Source organism: Zingiber officinale, chromosome 4B (genome assembly GCF_018446385.1).
Source record: "Zingiber officinale cultivar Zhangliang chromosome 4B, Zo_v1.1, whole genome shotgun sequence".
NCBI classification, from domain to species: domain Eukaryota; kingdom Viridiplantae; phylum Streptophyta; class Magnoliopsida; order Zingiberales; family Zingiberaceae; genus Zingiber; species Zingiber officinale.
Genome location: NC_055993.1, coordinates 84,460,056 through 84,479,904, shown reverse-complemented (window position 1 = coordinate 84,479,904; position 19,849 = coordinate 84,460,056). Strand labels below are relative to the sequence as shown.

Genomic DNA, 19,849 nt, shown 5'->3' with positions numbered 1-19,849 from the left:
GTTGCAACATATATATAGACTCCTTTGTCTTCATTGAGGAATGTAGTCTTTACGTCTATTTGATGTAGCTCTAAATCATAATGAGCTATAAGTACCTTGATTACCCTAAGGGAGCCTTTCGTCGACACAGTTGAGAAAATCTCCTTGTAATCAATGTCTTCTTTTTGAGTGAATCCCTTGGCAACAAGACAAGCCTTATACTTTTTGACATTGCCCCTTGAATCCTGCTTTGTTTTAAATATACATTTACAACCAACGAGCTTCCTATCTTCAGGCAATTCGACAAGTTCCTAAATGTCATTGTTTGACATAGACTTCAACTTTTCTTGCATGACGTTAATTCACCTTTTAGGGTTAGAGCATTTTTTGACTTCTTGGAAAGATGTAGGATCACTTTTCAACTCTATATTAAAATCATGCTCTTGGAGATAAACATAATCACGAGAATTCATAGTTCTCCGTTCCCTTATGGATCACCTTAAATGCACTTGTATTTGAGGTGGTTGAGATACTTGCTCATCAATATGATGCAATACTTCAATTTCAGTGGTAGACTCCTCCAATTACATTGGAGATGTCATGGGAATATCTTAGTTCATTACGCTCACTGAATGTGTGATACCCATAATGTGTGGTATGGTAACCACACCACTACTAGTGACTACAAGAGGATTGCCAATGCATTCCTCAAAAGATTCTTCCCTGACCACATCACTCTAAACTTGGTGTTTCTCTTTTAGAAGAAGGATATATTAGAGGGATCATAAAATTTATATCCTCTTAACTTCTCAGAGTAACCTATAAAATTACAGCTAACCATTCTTGAGTCCAGTTTCCTTTCATTATGCTTGTAAGGTCTAGCTTCAGCTGGACAACCCTAGATGTGTAAATGTCTAATGCTAGGCTTTCTACCCGTTCACATCTCAGATGACGTTTTAGTTACTACCTTACTAGGTACTCTATTGAATAGGTAAACTACAGTCTTGAGTGCTTCACCCACAAAGACTTTGATAGAGAAGTGAAAGTCATTTTACTTCTTAACATGTCTTTTAGGGTATGATTACGATATTCAGCTACACCATTATGACTACGCGTACCAGACATGATATACTGAGGCACAATCCCACACTCAGTAAAGTAGTTCGCAAAAGGTTTTAGACATTGTTCACCTAATCCATCATATCGACCGTAATATTCACCTCCACGGTCGAATCGGATGACTTTAATTTTCTTACCTATTTGAAGTTCAACTTCGGCTTTGAAAATTTTGAACATGTCCAAAGATTACAATTTCTCATGAATAAGGTATAGATAGTCAAATCTGGAATAGTCATCTATGAAGCTAATAAAATATGTGTGTCTATTCCATGATGCCTTAGGGAATGATCCATAAATGTTCGTATGTATTAGCTCCAAATGTCACAACAATGGCTAGCATCTTTGTTCCTTTTGTTAGTGGTCTTTCCCTTAACACACTCTATGCAGACATCCAAGTCTGACATGTCAAGGGAATATAGAATTCCATGTGACATTAATCTTTTTAGGCGTTGTTTGGATATATGTCTTAAATGTCTATGCTACAACATGGAAGAATTCTTATCGGTCAATTTATGTTTCGTATCTATACTATGCATTATTACATTGTTAACTATAGAAGTAAAGATGTTCAATTTATAGAGCTTATCAACCATGGAGTTATTGCCAATCAATACTGAATTAAAGAAAATACTAAAAATTCAATTTCTAAATAAACAAGAATAACCTGATTTATCCAAACAAAAAATTGAAATTAAATTTCGTTGAAAAGATGGTACAATAAATTCATTTTCTAAATATAGAAAGATATTAGTTCCTAAATAAAGCCTAAAAACATCAATTAACTCGACTTTAGTCTTCTTTCCATTTCCTGTATAAATGTATCTTTCACCATCAAGCGGAAGTCGGCTCTTGAGACAACCCTCATAGTGATACTTAGGTGAGTAGTAGCACCGACATCTATCCACCAAGTGTCAGTGGGTACAATAGCTAAATTGACTTTCGAACTAACAAAGTTGAGAAGTTTACCCTTCTTTGCACGCTAGTTGGTGTACTTGAGGTAGTCTTTCTTCATATGACCTTTTTTCTTGCAAAAGAAACAAGTGGACTCCTTATCCTGCTTCTTGTGCTCCTTATGGCCATTGCCTCCAGAATCTACAGTTTATTTTTCTTTTTCTTTGTTATTGATCCTCTTTCACTTCTTGCTCGTACTTTGAGAACTAGATGCTAAGTGAGCACTCCCAGATGTCTCAATCTTTAGTCTCCCCTTCTCTTCCACGCATTAAGCAATGAACTCATTCAATTTCTACTTTTCTTTTTGAGTATTATACGATATCTTAAAAGGAGTGAACCGTATAGGCAGAGACATCAAGGTGAAATACACTAACATACCCTCAGACATATCGAGTTTTAGTGCTTTCAGACTTGTCACTATATTAGGCATCTCCATAATGTACTCCTTTATGTTTCATTTACCATTACACCATATGGTTACCAACTTTATAAGAAATATGGTAGTCTCGACCTTTCATTTGAGGTGCATCGATCTACCAATTGGTACAGGAAACTCCTAGCATGTTCTCTTTATATTATTGAGCTATTTATTGGTACCAGTATCGAAAGTCTCATGATACTTAGACACATGCAATTTGACTTCTTCGACAGCTGAAATTCAACTCTCTGCTCTATGGTGCTGACACTAGTCAGAGGTACAGGGCGATCATTTCTTAATGCATTGTCTAAGTCTATGCAGCCTAAGACTACAATCAAGTATTCTTTCCATTCAACAAAATTTGAACTAGTTAATGTTGGGATATTATTAATACCGGTTGATACGGTAAAGAGAAGAGGGCATTTTGGACATTTTGCATTAAATAGGTTTTGGCTTTAAAGGTGGCACGGTTCACCAGGGGTGAGGGAGAGTTTTTCTCGTGGTTGAGGGGAGCGCCGCCAGGGAGGGGAGTTCTCTCCCGCCCATGCCCTTCGCCGGAGCCGAGTAAGCCGCAACATCACAGAGAGGAGAGGCTTCTGCCTCGTCCTCGCATCTCTCGTCAGCATGAAGGAAGGGAGGTCTTCTTCCTCCCCATCTTGCACTGTTTGCCGGGGCCATCGCCGACCGCCGCCGCTTAGCTTCCTCTCCTCCCCCTCGTGACGTAGGCACCGCGCCGTCGCTATTATTTCCTTCCGGATGCCGCCGCTGTTGCCACCAGTCGGAGCTCCCCATATGCGGCCTTTCCCTGCCACCGCCCACATCACGGGTGTCGCCACTCCTAGCCTTCATCCCTTTCGCCGCCGAGGTATTACGGGTGCCGGCGCCACTACTGCCAGCGAGGGGCTCCGGACGCTACCTACTTTGCTGCTGGCAGCAACATTTCCGCTGCTCCACCTCCTCGCAACGCCACTCATAGCCACAGCGTCCAGCCGCCGAGTCCGGCGGCCACCGCCGTCGTGTGTAGCGACCACCGCGGCCTCTCCCGCTGTCCAGCGCCACCTCCTCTTCCGGCGGCGTCTCCGGCAGCAGGTATTGTTTCTTCTAGCAGCGCCACAGTGCCTCCGACGGCCGGCGCCTCCAGCGTCCAGCGCCGTCACCTCCGGTAGCCACTGCCGCAGCCACCGACACCTCCGGGCAGCCGTCATCACCATCCGAGCAGCCGTCATCTGACGGGCTCAGGTTTATATATTCTGGCCTTCGCGCCAAGAATATGTTCGGCTTGTGAGCCGATGTGGATTCGGCCATCGTGCCGTTGTGTTTCATTCTTAGCACCATTATTATGCTTGCGAGTCATTTGTATTATCCGGCCTGCGGGCCGTGTGCCGGCCTATGAGTCGCTACCATATCCGGCCTACGAGCCGTCTCTTGGGACCCTTGCTGCATTAGATCCTATGTCACCATACGATGACTCGATCAGCACCACGACCAGCTCACCGATCCATCCGAGGGCGCCCCCCTGGGCCAGGGTATGTCATTGCACTCGTTTCATGCTTATTTTATTGTTATACTATTATGCGGTTACTTATATGTCTGTGGGATTCGCCTCGAGCACCGAGGTACCAGAGACCGGGGGAACCCGGTCGCTGGATACAGGTACAGTTGACCGGAGGAGGACTTCTGACGATCTGGTCAACGTAGAGGACAGCTCACCACCGGGTCAAAAGGATGCGGTCAACCCTCCAGACACGTCATATCGGCAGGTTCGTCTTCTCAGCTTCCCGACAGGAACACCGGTAATTACAGATTGCATTGAAATTAAAGGGAGAAATTTATTTAAGTTCATGATTTAATTAAAACCAAGAATATGTATAAGATTATGCAAATAAAATAAAATTTTGAATGAACATAAATGGACTCTTTATGAGATACCAAGTATAACATAATGTACCTTCCTTTGGACTGACACATTATTTGTTAACGATATTCTCTGATATAACTCAAATTTTAATTAGCCACACAATGTGTCTTCCTTTGAGCCAACCCATTGTGCGCATAGTATGACACTTTCTATGAGTTATAAATTGGTCTATAGCTTACAACAACTTTAATCAGCCACATAATATGTCTTCCTTTGGGCCAACATATTTTGTGCATGATCTAAACAAAACAATGATTTTGTACTATAGTTGTAGACTATTTTGAGCATATATCTGGCATAAAAGTAACATTCCTTTAGGTCAATTATCTTAGCATAGATATACGTCTACCAATACAAAATATACTAAACCTATCTAAGGTGTCTTCCTTTGAGATGATACATTAGTTCAACTTAGTAGCACGTTGTGCAAATAAATTCAAGAAAACCCTAGGAACTTTATTTGAACAGAAATTACTTAACCAACCTTAACAACATAAAATTAGACTTATTAATCGATTGCTACCTTATGGTAATCGATTAGTATGATCCAATCTGTTATCCTAATCGATCCGAAAGTCAACTATGTGTGACTATATAATTATATATAGAATATTCTCTTAAAAAACTAAAGTTTCTTTGAAGTTCTATAATTAAATAGTATTTTTTAAATACTATTTAATGTTTACCGTTCACATAATTTTTTTTAATGAAATATTTTTTTAATCGATTAACAGTAAGTTTAATCGAATCAATTAAAAAAAATAATCTCAATAAATTAAAAAATAATTCTAATCGATTGATAATTAACTTAGTTACGAGTTTTAGGCCGTTAATTAATTGAATTTCAATTATTTTCATTCAAAATTTTAGACTTGATAATCAATTGCTCAACCAAAATAATTGATTGAACTATCATAATTTTACCTAAAATTAGATTAGATAATTTTTGTCGTTCTTCATTTTTTTCACAGAAATATAAAAAAATCGAAAAACAAGTCTATCCTAGTTTTCTCTTACATAATTTTTGACGATTAAAAATAGTATTATAATAGAAAAACTTAATTTAACATACAAAACAATAAATTGACAAAAAAACTTAAACTTTATTACCAATGAAAATGATGAAACAGAAATCTCGCTCTAATACCAAAGGAAAGCTAATATTTATTTCCTTAAATAACTCTAGGTTAACCAAAAAGAACAATCGAATCACAAATTCGAAAAAGAAGAAAACACAAAATCGAAAAATAAATTCGATTAAACTAGATCTAATTGCCTCTTGTATTTAGAATTCTTACAAAAAGAAAAACTAGCATGATGCGGAAAATAATTTACTAATTATACCTTTTCTTTGTAAGCTAATGATCTCGAGATCTTCTGTCGTATTCCTCGCCTCGCCTTGGACGTCGTGTGGGCGACGCCAAGATGAACACCACCCAAAAGAATCCTTCCTCTTCCTCTAGAATTCGGCCACCACCACCACCAAGGAGAAGAGAGCAAAGGGAAAGGGAGAAAGAAGAGGGTCGGCCACCAAGAGATCACCCAAGCAAAAGAATAAGAGTTGTGTCTCATGAAGCCCCCTCACCCCTTCTTTTATATTACTTGCCCAAGGCAAATAAGGAAAAACTTTTTACAAAAAATAAAATCATCCAAGAGATTTTGCTTTTCCCTTTTAATTTTTCTTTTTCTTTCCTCTTGATTGAATCAGGTGGTCGGCCACCTCATCAAGGGGAAAAAGGAATTTTATTTTTATAAAATTTTATAAGAAAAACTCTTATAAAATTTTACAAGCTCTCTTTCCTAAAGTAGGAGTTAAAAAAGGAAAGTTTCTAAAAATTAAAATCATGTTTTAAAATTTAAAAACTCTCTTATAAAATTTCCTTTTTTAACCTGATGATAGAAAATTTTAATTTTAAAACTTATCTCCCTTTTTTCTTAAACCATGAGGATGGTTAAAAAAGGAAAGTTTTAAAACTTTTAAAACTCTCTATTAAAACATGTGGCCAAATTCAAATAAGGAAAGTTTTTAAAATTAAAATCTCTCTTTTAAAACTTATAGTTTTCTACAAAGAGAAGATTTTAAAAAATTCAAAACAACCCTCCTATTTGAATTAATATTGGTCGGCCCCTACAAGCTTGGTCACCCAGCAATAGGGTCGGCCCCTATAAGAGGATGTGGCCGGTCATTGCTTAGTCACCAAGCAATGGTCCGGCCCCCTTCTTGGACACCAAGAAGAGCCTTACATTTGGATGGACTTGAGACTATAATGAGGCTACGATAGGGACCTAGAGGAGAAATTGGTTTTGGCCTTCCGATGAGCTTGAGTATCCCGTGTTCTCCCCGAACACACAACTCAAGTTCATCGATAATAACTCATTCCACTAGAGAGTTATTACCGCACTACCGCACCAATCCCAAATTACATTATGGGCTCCTTCTTATCATGAGTGTGTTAGTCTCCCTGTGTTTAAGATTAGAAATGTCCACTAATTAAGTAAGTTACTGACAACTCACTTAATTAATATCTAGCTCCAAGAGTAGTACCACTCAACTTTATTGCCATGTCGGACTAGGTCCACCTGTAGGGTTTAACATGGCAATCCTTATGAGCTCCTCTTGGGGACATTCTCAACCTAGATAACTAGGACACAAATTCTTTCTATAATTAACAACACACACTATAAGTAATATCATTTCCCAACTTATCAAACATATTGATTTATCGAGCTAAACCTCACCCTTTGATAAGTCAAAGAAATAAATATTAAATATATGTGCTTATTATTATATTAGGATTAAGAGCACATACTTCCATAATAACTAAGGTCTAGTTCTTTTACTAAGTCAGTACAAAAAGAACATACCTAAATGATCCTACTCAATACACTTAAAGTGTATCAGTGTAATTTATTAGTCAAGATAAACTAATACTTAATTACACTACGACTATACTGATAGTTTGTTCCTTTCTATCTTAGTCGCGAGCAACTATTTATAATTTATAGAGAACCGACAACATGATCTTCTGAGTGTGACACCACACTCCATGTTGTCTACTATATAAATTAATTGAACAATTATATTTAATAAATAAATGCAGATATTGACCAATGTGATTCTTTTATTTTAACAAATAAATGTTTACAAAAGCTAGACTTTTATAGTGGGGATGTTAGGCATATATGTTAATAACCTAGGACCATCATACTAGAAAATGATAAAGAGAGTGATGCGATATTTACAAAGAACTAAAGGACATTTGCTCACGTATTGAAGATCAGATCACCTGGAGGTAATTGAATATCCAAACTTTGATTTTGCTAGATGCTTGGATAGCAGAAGGTTCACTTCGGGCTATATCTTTATGCTTGATAGAGGGGCTATATTTTGGAAGAGAGTCAAGTAGACGCTAGTAGCCACTTCTACCATAGAGGCAGAGTTAGTAGCATGCTATGAAGCATCTAATCACGGGATTTGACTGCGGAACTTCATCATAACATTACAAATCGTTGATGACATTGACAGACCATTGAGGATCTACTATAATAAAGCCGTAAAACTTTATGCTAAGAACAACCGCAGTTCGTCACAGTCCAAGCACATCGACATCAAGTTTCTAACGGTTAAAGAAAAAGTTTAGAGTTGTTAGATCATGGTAGAGCACATTAGCACAGATTCCATGTTGGTCAATCCACTCACCAAAGGATTGGTGCCTAAGGTGTTTCATACGCATGTTGTGGATATGAGAGTCCTACTCATTGAAGAAAAACTCAGCTAGTGGGCGTTTGTATTTATTTATTCTATATTTGATAATAAAGGCAAACATTTTATTTTGATTATTATACGTACTTAAAGTTCAAAATATTAATGAAAATTTATATGTTTATTTGACACTCTGACTGTAATATCATCATTTACTACTGCTGTTTAGTATTTGGTGTTTATAAATATAATACAGATTCCTTTTGGAAACATAAAGTTGATCATGATTTGCTATTACAGTGTAGCATAAAGTATTTTGCATATATGATCTGACCTCTTTTGAGGTCATCTTAAGATCAGTTGAAAATTGACATGTACTGTTCACATTTCATGTAATTTTCATTCTATACATCTACATCTTGATCTATGTCGTTAATGACATGCATTGATATTGTAGTTACTATTAGGGCTTGTTACAATCATATGCAGTAGTTATAACCTCTTTAGTCCTATACCAATAAAGTTATAACCTCTTCATATAGGTGTTGCCTCAAAACAAAAACAAAAACAAAAATAAAAACAAAAAAAAAGCTAATCACACAAATGAAAAAAAAAACACTCATTCATCATAATCAAGACTTTACATTATCAATTAAAAAGTTTACTACAATGGAATGACAAATTTAAGAACATTTGTCATTTCAAATGGGCCATTACGAGTACTTTTGAATTTATCTTGACGATCAATGAGGAATTAGAATGTTGGTCATCTTCACGAATACTTCTCAATTTATCATGATGATTAGTAAAAAAATTTCGTAAGATTAGACTGGTCATCTTAAAGATTAATTGATTTGATTACAAAAATAATAATAATATACAAATAAATAATCGGGACTTTGCATGAGTAAACAAGTCCCAAAGTTGAAATGTCAAATTGAATTAGGAAAGCACATAAGGCAATAGCATAGATTCTTTTCAACCTTCAAAACTATTTTTATTCTTGAGTCGAACTTTCACCGGCTTGATGCTTTCTTTGCATTCATTAGTAGCCTTTTCATTGAGGCTAATGGCCACAATGTGAGGTTAGTAAGAGTTTGATCAACTTTGGAACACCTTGTCATATTCGCTCATACACAACGGTATGGATAAAATTTAAAGATGATTCTTCCTAGAGTGTGGATAAAACTTAAAGATGATTAGATTTATTACTCATTCGTTAGGTTCAAAAAAGGTTTGGTACTTTTGAGTTGCCTTGTACTAGTGCTAAAGGCATTTAAATAATGGGATTAGGGTTTTGATTGATCATAAAGTTTTTCTCCTAATTCATCTGTTGAGTAATGGATCTTAATCTAATGCAACCAAATTTAGCACTATAAAATTATTTCACATGGAACAAAATCATGATAATAACTCAGGGTTAAGGTATCACTAAAAAAAATTCAGAATCTCATCGAATCTTGTACCTTTAGACTTACTTATAGAACGATACTTCTGTGTAATTTATATACAGACGATTAAAATTATACACAGTAACAACTTGATCTACTATAAAATCTTTTGCATAAAAATATTTACAAAATAATTTCATGTTGCCCATTACCTACAAATTCGGCTTGCTTACTGAGTTGTGAATTAGAAAAATTGGAATGAGAAGTTAGAACCATGGGTGCCATGTTGGATCCATCATGCAAAGGTTCCTCGGTTCCAAGGCTGCTTCTACTAAATCAGTGACGCCTCTTTGTACAGACTGCGGGGGGTCAGTTGTGTTGTCGTCCTACAAAAGAGTGCAGTTCGTCGTGAAATGAAGTCATTAAGTTGAGGTCAAAGGCTAAAGACCTCAACTTAAAATGACAGACTTAAAATGTATACCTCTTCGGGGAAACATTGTGGTGCTATTGATTTAATACGTGAAACAGCATTCTCTACGTTGGTAGCCACTTTCTGCTCGAAGTCCAGTGGGTTGATTCCTCCTGCAGCAACTGGTGCAGGTGGAATTCCAAGCGGCCTTCTCCATGACCAAGAAAGCAGCTCATCTCTAAAGAACATAGCAAGATGATGCCATATATGTTGGGTTTGCTGCACAACGAAAATTAACAAATTTATAGAATTGAGACAAAGAGAGAGGAATCCATCTATATATATGCAAAGCATTGGGATGAAAGGAGCTAGCTACCTTTGGTGAAATTACTGACTGTGCAGCCGCACAAATTGCAGATATGATAGGACCCTCCACCCCAAACTGAGAGAAGAAAGTTTGCATGTTTCTGGTCAGTCTGAAGGGTACTGGCTCATTGAACTCGATCATCCCATTCACATCGTAAGCTTCAAGGCCATGAAGTGGAAAACAAATCAGTTCAAGCAATATTGAGGTTTAGCCATTTCTGTAAAAGTTGAATGACTTGAATCTTACCAGGATGAAAATCAATTTGAAAAATCTTGCCAGTGTTTTTAGCAAAGAGAATCTTATTGGGAGATCTGCCCCCAATCTGTAACATGTATGATATAAAGCATGAGAGCGCCAGCTGGACAGCAAATTGTTTCTTGAATGTCCAAAGATGGTTGCCACTTGGGAGGGTTTTGTACATGTATTGAGAAAATATGTTATCATTCACCACATTTTTGGTAATTTCATGATAAGCCTGTAAACGCAACTCGAGAACTGCTTCAGGTGTGAGTTGCCCAGAAATGGCTTGGTTAAGATGTTCCTTAAAAAGAGTGATGGGGATATCAGCCTCCCTATTATGGCGTGCACAATTAATCTCATAGACCTCGAGAAATGTACTGTACATCAAATCATCCTCCACCATCCTTACCTGAAAAGCAAGAGTCAGTTCTTGTACATGTATGCTGCAACTTGTTTGTATGCAAGATAACGCAAAAAAATCACATAATAACATGAGAAGTTTGATCAAAACAAGTACCAAAAGTCATGTAACTGTATCACTTTAATTGTTCAAGGAAAGTAAGAAATGAAGTGCAGAACTAGCTGTTTCACCTGTGACCAAACAGGTATTATTATTGGCGTATGGAGAGTGAGATGGCGGCGTCTTGATTCCTTGTGCTTGTCAAACATCCGATTAAACACGCGAAATAGCTGAAGCATGCGCTCATCACTCCGAGCGTTTGGAGTCAGTGATGTCTGAACAATGAAATGGCGTTGGAAACCATCAGATCCTATTAGAGTCAAGCGACGGCAACTGCTACCATGCCTACGCACAATTGGAATATCTGCTCCAACCCTGTCTAACTTAACTGTATGATCAGGTGCAACTTCCTGTAACAGAAAACAATATTTAAATATATGCTGCAAAAGATAGGTGATCTACAAACTGAGTTAATAAACGTTAAAGTAAATCTTAGCAAATTCATACAAACCTGGTCCGTGAAATACTGGCCTGGCATTTCAACATCAATGACATGGTAGTCATGCAATACTTTGCTTTCTTCTTCAAGTTTCAAGGCAGCAGGAAATCTGTCTTCAACATTACTCTGAAGAATATTCTTCCAATGCTTCAAGCGTTCTGTTAATTCAGAGAGAGTAGAGGGAAAGGTTGCCGCTCTCTCTGGATCAAGATCCCGCTCAAATTCCTGTTTATACTCTTTTACAAATTCAACATGTTTGTTAACAGCATCTGCTGAAAAACAGGCTCTACATACACCAGAAAGCTCCTTCTTCAAAGACTGTGGCACCTCACCAGTGGTAGCAGTAGGATATTTGTAACAACGATGAAGCAATGCATTAACCACTGCAAGAAGCCGCTCTTCAGGAAGCGTGACAAATCTTGAACCAATTTCAGAGAGTAAAACCTGAACAAAATGCCATAATCAGAATAAGCCAAATCATATTAGTCCAACCTGTTTAAATCTTAGTAAAATAAACTTAGGTAATCATCTCAAAACTGTGATAGACACACCTTTCCATCAAAATAATCAAAGGATTATCTTTAAGGAAGTGGATAATGATTCCCAAAAACACATGGTGCTTGGTAATGTAAGAAGTATATCAGTTTCATACATTGCAAAAAGTCAATAGCTAATATATTGCATGCCATTCTAAGAGCATCCAGATTAGATTCTGTATCCAAAATTTAAAATTTAGGGTAGAATTACTTTATTAATTTAGATATCCATTTTTCACTACACAGTACATCAACTTCCCTATAATTTACCCTATCTTTATTTTTTATTATTTTTTCTCTGTCCCTAATGTAATATCTACTTTTCATTACCCAATTCATTCCCTTTATTTTTTCTCTCTCAAATTAAATGATATTTTAATATTAAAGGAATGTATTTCATTCCCTAAATTTAGAGAAGTACTATTCATGAAATCTAAATTTAGGGAATAGATAGGGTAGCTGATGCAAAGGTTTTTTTTTAAGTAAAATGTAAAATTTAAGGTCAATTTTGTGTTTAGGGAAGTTGATGTGGGCATACCAAGTTGCTACTAAAATTGATAGCTTAACAAGCAGGTGAGCATGTGGAGTAAAAATTAAAGAGTTCAGACTGCCTTGATGACCATTGCTAACTAAAATCCACAATGTAACATAACAGAGCTTCTAAAAATAAGAATAGAAATGGCTAACCAAAAACAACTGTGATAAGGTTCTGAAAATCAGATTCATTGCTCACTGCAACAAAATATAGCATGGTTCTCAAATCAAATTCTCATGGCCTGCCAAATGTAGGTAATCTTGCATCAGTACAACAAGTCTTTTTTACTTGACTATATTAAAGAGGACTTGACATCGAAGAGACCTTTAAGCTGTGTTTTCTTTGAGAGAGAAATAGGAAAGAAAGAAAGAATGGTAGAGCTGGAAAATGAGAAGTTAAGAAAACAAGAGAGTTCTTTCTTGTTTTTTCCCCACGACGAAAGAGAAATATGAAAAGAAATGCTTCATAACAAAAAGGTCAGAAATAATTATGACAATGTAGAGGCTGAAAAGAAAGAATGAATGTGGAAGTTCTATGTCGAGCAGGGGTAAAATGGACATTGGTTCACATGAGGTCATTTTTCACTCAATTTGAACAGATTGGTCAGGAGAGAACAAAGCGGTCAAATTTCTTTCACTGCCTAATTTCATCCAAATAAATAGAATCTCCATACAACGAGATCCCTTCTGTTTTGAACCCCCTCCCAAACCTCTCCATTCCCATGCAAAGAAGGTTTTCTTTAGTGTTCATTTTATAATGCATTGGGTTTCATTTACAATGGAATGGTGTTAGGGACAAAGTTTTCAATTGGTTGCATTTATTTCATGGGCCAGCTTTGATTAAATGTGTTTTTTCTTTCTTTTCTCAAAATCTTTAAATTATAATGTATCAAAGCTATTAAATAAAATTGAGCATCATCCTTCCTTTAAATTACGATTTAAATATAACACTACAAATTGGGTCCAACTGTCACTGTCATTCCATCACGGATATGACATACTTGAGAAGAAAAGGTGGAAGAAAAACATAGAGCATGCTTTAAGAATGATCAGAGTTATCTCTTACCTCTAGTTCACTAGCCAAATTTTGATGTTTGTTCCTAAGAGTCTCCATTATATCTTTTGCTGCATCAAAAGCACTTGCAACGGAAGCCACCCAGCCAAGTCCACCATTGCGTCTTAAAGGAATATGAGCACCTTCAGCAGAAGTTGGATTTTGTGGAGGTTGGTCCTGCACACTGTTGGCATTACCTTCCATCGTTCCAGATCTTTCAGATTCTTGTCCTTGAGAATTTGCACCTTCATGTGAACCAACACTAGCAGCCGACTGGGAACCTTGATGCACCTGAGTTTCTGAAGTAACACCAAGGTGAGAGGCTCCTCGTTGACTTCCATCAACCAAGTTATGGGAACAAGCATTATTTGCTGTTGCAGCTTGTTGCACACGCTGCTGAGCTAATTGTAGCCTTCCATAATCAGATTTATTAGCAACATCACGACGCTCCATAAGATAGGTACGTAACCAGTAATACAAGGCCTTCAAAAGATTTCAAGACAAAATTACAAAAAAAAAATGTAATATTGATCAAGGAAAAATTATCAATGCCAAAAACTGTGCATTTCATTTGGAGTCAACCTGAGGATAAACTTGAGCAACTTTAAGAAGAACTAGCTTGCAATGCGGAGCTTCACTTCTTTGTAAAGAAAGCAAAAGTTGTGGTATCCAAGAAAGCCAAACCCAATGTGGTAACTGGTCCAAATACTTATCCAATACCTTCCCAACAGATTCATTTGGTGTATCAAAACTAAGAAGGTATAGAACACGCGCCAAATGACTCCTCGAATTGGAAACACCATATCTTATGCCTTGAAAGAAGCAGCTCACAGCATATTCTAACCACAACTCGTCATGTGTCTCTTTGTAAACCTGAAGAAGGCAAGACTGTAACTATTCTCACAATATCTATGCATAAATAAAACACACAAAGTTGACATACCATGTCACAGTGGTTTCCCCAACTTATCCAACCTTTTGGCAAATGCTTAAATAGACTTATTGCATTAGAATATGCAAGATTGGCGTTTTCACAGTCATTCATTTTCGATAAGAAATCACCTTTGATGCGAAATATTTCTGCTTTGTGTTTTACAGGAAAATATTCAAGGTTAGTATTGTTGATCAAATTAAGGCCACTGATTAGTTCCCCTTTCATTTCCAAGTAAGCCTTTGCTTGCTCTCTTATTTTAACAAATGCTTCCTGAAAAATTTGAAAAGACAGTTTGACACTAGAAGTGATTGTAAAAATATCATAACAATCATTTCAGAAAATTACCTGCACTTCCATTGTAGAATGTCCGTACATCTTCTCCAATATTTTTACACAAACATCATATAGGCCTTGCTTGCGAGCTACATGAGCGAGTTTATTAACATTCCAAGCCTTATCACGATAACCAAGATGATGAAGTTGTGGATTGGTTTGAGCATAATCTTTAAATGCATCTATGACAACATTGTACATCTCATTTCTCCACTGCTGTAGATCATACCAAACAGACATATTATCCCATTCATTGGGAGTACGTAGTCTCCAAGTCTCAACGATGTCTTTGAGCTCACCATATGCATTTACATTCCCACCTGAGCTACCTGAGGGTTGTTTGTTCCCATTTGCAATGTCCAACAGTATTCTTGCAGATTCTTGAACCTCTACCAATTGATGAAATTGCTGCAACAGAGGTGTTCGAGATTGAACAGAAAATTCAGGCAACTGCCACCATTGCTCCAATGCAAGCTCAACTCCTTTGGCCACGATGTTTTCAGCTTCACTGGCACCATTAGCATTGCGGTCATGGAGAGCAAAGAAGGCTTGAGCTAGGCGATACTTAGGAGTCTCCTCTACTTGAGCCTTAGAGATAACACTCTCTTTCAAATAAGTCCAGTCAGGAACCTTCCACAGGCAATCAAGAAGAATTTCATAATTCTCTATGCTCTTGCCAAAATCGGCCAAGGCATCCCATTGACTTAGCTGACTTGCACAGTAAAGCCATTGCTCTTCCCAAAGACACATCTCTGCCTTAGGAACTGTATTGTTGTATGTACCTTGTGTTGCTTTGATCATTGCCTGATGAAAAAGATTTTGGGCCCGCTGCCAATAACCATGTTGAACCAGTGATAATCCTGCTCTTGTTTCAGAAGTAATTGATCTTCTTTTCCACAATCCACACCTCATATCTTCTTCATTAAGAAGTCGATAAAGCTCTGCCAGTGATTCAGAGCATTTAGCTTCATTCATGAACAGCATGACATGACTCTCTAGTAAATTAAGTGAAATATGCCACGCATTGTAAGTTTTGCCAATATATTTGATAAGCTCACTTGGCATCCGTGGTTGTGGGTGGCTCAGATGCAGCCCTTCAAGTAAGGCTTGCACAACATTAGGTCTGCTACCTTGTTGCTTTTTGTGGTAATCTTTTGACAACAGAGTAATCATTGGCTTGGCAAGAGCAACTTGTTCATCTTTCTGTAAAGTCACCCAGACAATGGGGAAAATTAAGACCCACATGTGATATGCAACATTAGCATCTGCATACGATAATTCTCTTAGGGGGATGACAAGATCAGCCACCTACACAAGAAAGTTACAGATGAAACAAATATAGAACAAGGGGGTCCAAATAAGTATTATAGTGCCTTACAAAGTCGAAGGTACAAAACATCAACAAACAAATAAGCAAAATGTGAAGTTGCCCATGATCAAAACAAACCTGAAGTCTACACATTTCAGACAAAAATTGTGCATGTCTACACACAAGAGAATCAAAAGTAAGGGAACCCCCATCCGTATAATCTGATAGATCAGATGTGTGCTGAACTGCATATGTCTCGGGAAAACTTCCTGATGCCATTACTGGTGGCACTCGTGCAGAATTTGGGGCTAGCATGATAGGCTCTTTCTCTACTAAGATAGCTAACAGAAGGTCAAGTCCCTGTTTTAGCCAAAAAACATCACTTGCAGCTTCCCAATCCTGATTTTGGATGATAAAGTGTAATCTGCTAAACAGTGTTTTAGGAAGTGATTCATGGTATAACATGAAAAAATTTTGTCTGATTTCTGGATCTTTTGCTCTTAAACCCAACATGAACTGTCTTTCAACCTTCTGGAAAACTTCCTGGCAAAGGGGCAAAGGATATCTGCTAAGAATCAAAAAATTAGCCAACAACAAATGCATAATGGATATGGACAAGTGAAGAAATTGTGAGTCCATACTTGTTCGAGTCTGCACAAAGTTCATAGAGAAGTTGTAAATATTTCCTATCCCATTCTTCTTGTGCAACTGCAGGAAAGTTTTTCCATTCAACTAATGATAGCTTTTGCAGATAGGACACTATCTCCTTCTGAGTTAGAGCAGAACTTGATGCACCAGAGGAAGAATATCTGTAATCATCTTCAATCCACACCTTTACCGTGTCAAGAACACACAAAAGCACACTGAAATCTGTAGACTTCTCAGAAAGCAGAGCTTGCAAAATTTGTCCTATTAACCTTTTCCATTCATGTGACTGCATGACTCTTTCTGTTACAAGGTTCAAGACACATTTTATATTTGAAATGACAGAAGACGAGTCAGGTGTTGAACGTGCATTGATTAATGGGTCAACATCTGTCCGCTGTCCCTGAAAAATAGGCCACATTCTTTTTTATCACGATCAGTAAGGTCAGAAGAATCGACTCTAATCAATTCATTCTTATCCAAGGGATCATCACACATTCAAGTAATATAGCACTTTCTAATCAAGTAATGAGGGAAATCTAATATGATTTGATAGCCTAACCTCTTTGCTTTCTCTAGCAATTTCTACAGAAGCTAAACAGCAGCACAGTAACCCTTTAGATGTGGAATACCATAAGAACAGAGCCAACACTTAAAGGGGGTATAAATCAAATGTAAAGTAGTTAATTAAATGTAAATTCTTAAAATAAGAGCCACAATCTTCAGGCTGCATCGACTGTTTAAGGTACATTGCAAGTAACAACAAATTCAGGAAGTGGAGGCTACTGGTCAGTTTCAGGTCCATCATTGTCTCATAGGTCATTCTTAAGATAAAAGGTAAGTAAACCATTATTGAGAACTACAGTACAATAGCAACCACAAACCTTAAAGCAGCTTTTTGACTGAGAAACATATTTTAGATTATACAAATTCCAGTCTAGCTAAAAAGGGCTTAATAAACTAGTCAAGAGTTACACAAGTTATAATGAACTGAAGCTCAGTGAAAAAGCTGTTATGCATGTCAATAATTAACCAAGAAAAAGTTAGCGAGTAAGCTACATAACACATGTACATTATCTAAGGAAAATGATTGACTATACACAATCTCTAAATTCGAGATGCAATGATACTTAAGATTGTTAATGCAAATGCATACCTTTTACAAAAAAAATTTAAGTTTATATGCAATGATACTTAAGATCGTTAATGCATACCTTTTACAAAAAAATTTAAGTTTATTAAAGTTCTCATTAACTATTCATGCAGAGAGCCAAGGAATTGGTAATGCATGAATTGCCATGAAATGAGTTTCCAGCATTTCATAAGGAAAGATAATTGCCTTTACAACCATGTAAATTAACATAAATTCCTTGAAGTTAACTATGCATAAGTTCCTTAACGTGACCATGACTGTGAGCATACTTGAAATAAACAAATTCCAAGCTCTAAAAGCAGATTAGAGATCATGAACGCCACCCTTCAACATAATTTGGAAGATAGAAAATCATGATGAGAAGCAACACAGCCAATTCTTCCAGACCAAAATCTATCAATTTTCTTGTATTTCTAAATATATAGTAAGGCAGGGTTTTCTAACACAATAGGTTATTTAAGGAAAGGTTCGACACTTGTACAAAAATTTTGCATGTTGAAACCGGCACGTTTTCCTAGGATTAACCAACACTTAGCATAGTTTTACGGCTTTTTATAGTAGATCCTCAATGGTCTCATCAATGCCATCAACGATTTGTAATGCTATGATGAAGTTCCATGCATCAAATCCGTGATTGGATGCTTCAGCATGCTACTAACTCCTGTCTCTATGGTAGAAGTGGCTACTAGCGCCTACTTGACTCTCTTCCAAAATATAGCCCTCTATCAAGCATGAAGATATAGCCCGAAGTGAACCTTCTGCTATCCCAGCATCTAGCAAAATCAAAGTCTGGATATTCAATTACCTCCAGGTGATCTGATCTTCAATACGTGAGCAAATGTCCTTTAGTTCTTTGTAAATATCGCATCACTCTCTTTATCATTTTCTAGTATGACGGTCCTAGGTTATTAACATATATGCCTAACATCCCCACTATAAATGTTATATCTAGTCGAGTGCATACTTGTGCATATATGAGACATCCCACTACTATGCATATGGAAACTGTTCCATCTCTTTTATTTCAAGTTCAAGCCGTGGGCACTGCTGCAAGATGAACTTGTCACCTCTACATGCTAAATCTTATAAGCACCTTTTCAATATAGGCTTATTGTAAAAGTCCAAGAATGCCTCTTGATGATCACGATAGATCAGTATGCTTCAAACAAAGGATGCTTCTTCAAGATCTTTCATTTCAAAATTACCAAATAGAAATGACTTGGTTTGATGCATCAAACCCTTATTATTGCTTGCAAGTAATATATCGTCTACGTACAAAAACAAGTATAACAAACTTGCTCCCACTAAACTTGCATATATGCACTGATCAACGGGGTTTTTTTTTAAACCATATGAGGTAACCACTTGATTAAATGCTTGATACCACTGACGGGATACCTATTTTAAATCATAAATAGACTTCTTTAACCTACATAGTAGGTGCTTTGAGTCATTAGACTCAAAGTTCTCTGGTTGCAACATATATATAGACTCCTTTGTCTTCATTGAGGAATGTAGTCTTTACGTCTATTTGATGTAGCTCTAAATCATAATGAGCTATAAGTACCTTGATTACCCTAAGGGAGCCTTTCGTCGACACAGTTGAGAAAATCTCCTTGTAATCAATGTCTTCTTTTTGAGTGAATCCCTTGGCAACAAGACAAGCCTTATACTTTTTGACATTGCCCCTTGAATCCTGCTTTGTTTTAAATATACATTTACAACCAACGAGCTTCCTATCTTCAGGCAATTCGACAAGTTCCTAAATGTCATTGTTTGACATAGACTTCAACTTTTCTTGCATGACGTTAATTCACCTTTTAGGGTTAGAGCATTTTTTGACTTCTTGGAAAGATGTAGGATCACTTTTCAACTCTATATTAAAATCATGCTCTTG

The 19,849-nt window shown here is 37.0% G+C and overlaps 1 protein-coding gene across 1 annotated transcript; it reads right to left on the bottom strand.

The window, feature by feature from the left end:
* Positions 1-9,538: 9,538 nt before the first annotated feature.
* Positions 9,539-17,239, bottom strand: LOC121975357 (transcription-associated protein 1-like). Its single transcript, XM_042526958.1, has 12 exons — positions 16,796-17,239; positions 16,293-16,719; positions 14,858-16,153; positions 14,522-14,782; positions 14,161-14,451; positions 13,591-14,061; positions 11,467-11,898; positions 11,087-11,365; positions 10,502-10,904; positions 10,265-10,413; positions 9,961-10,167; positions 9,539-9,865 (listed from the first exon to the last, which is right to left on the bottom strand). Exons 1-12 carry the CDS (start codon positions 17,218-17,220, stop codon positions 9,746-9,748), a joined length of 4,761 nt encoding a protein of 1,586 aa, XP_042382892.1. The 5' UTR covers positions 17,221-17,239; the 3' UTR covers positions 9,539-9,745.
* Positions 17,240-19,849: the final 2,610 nt, after the last annotated feature.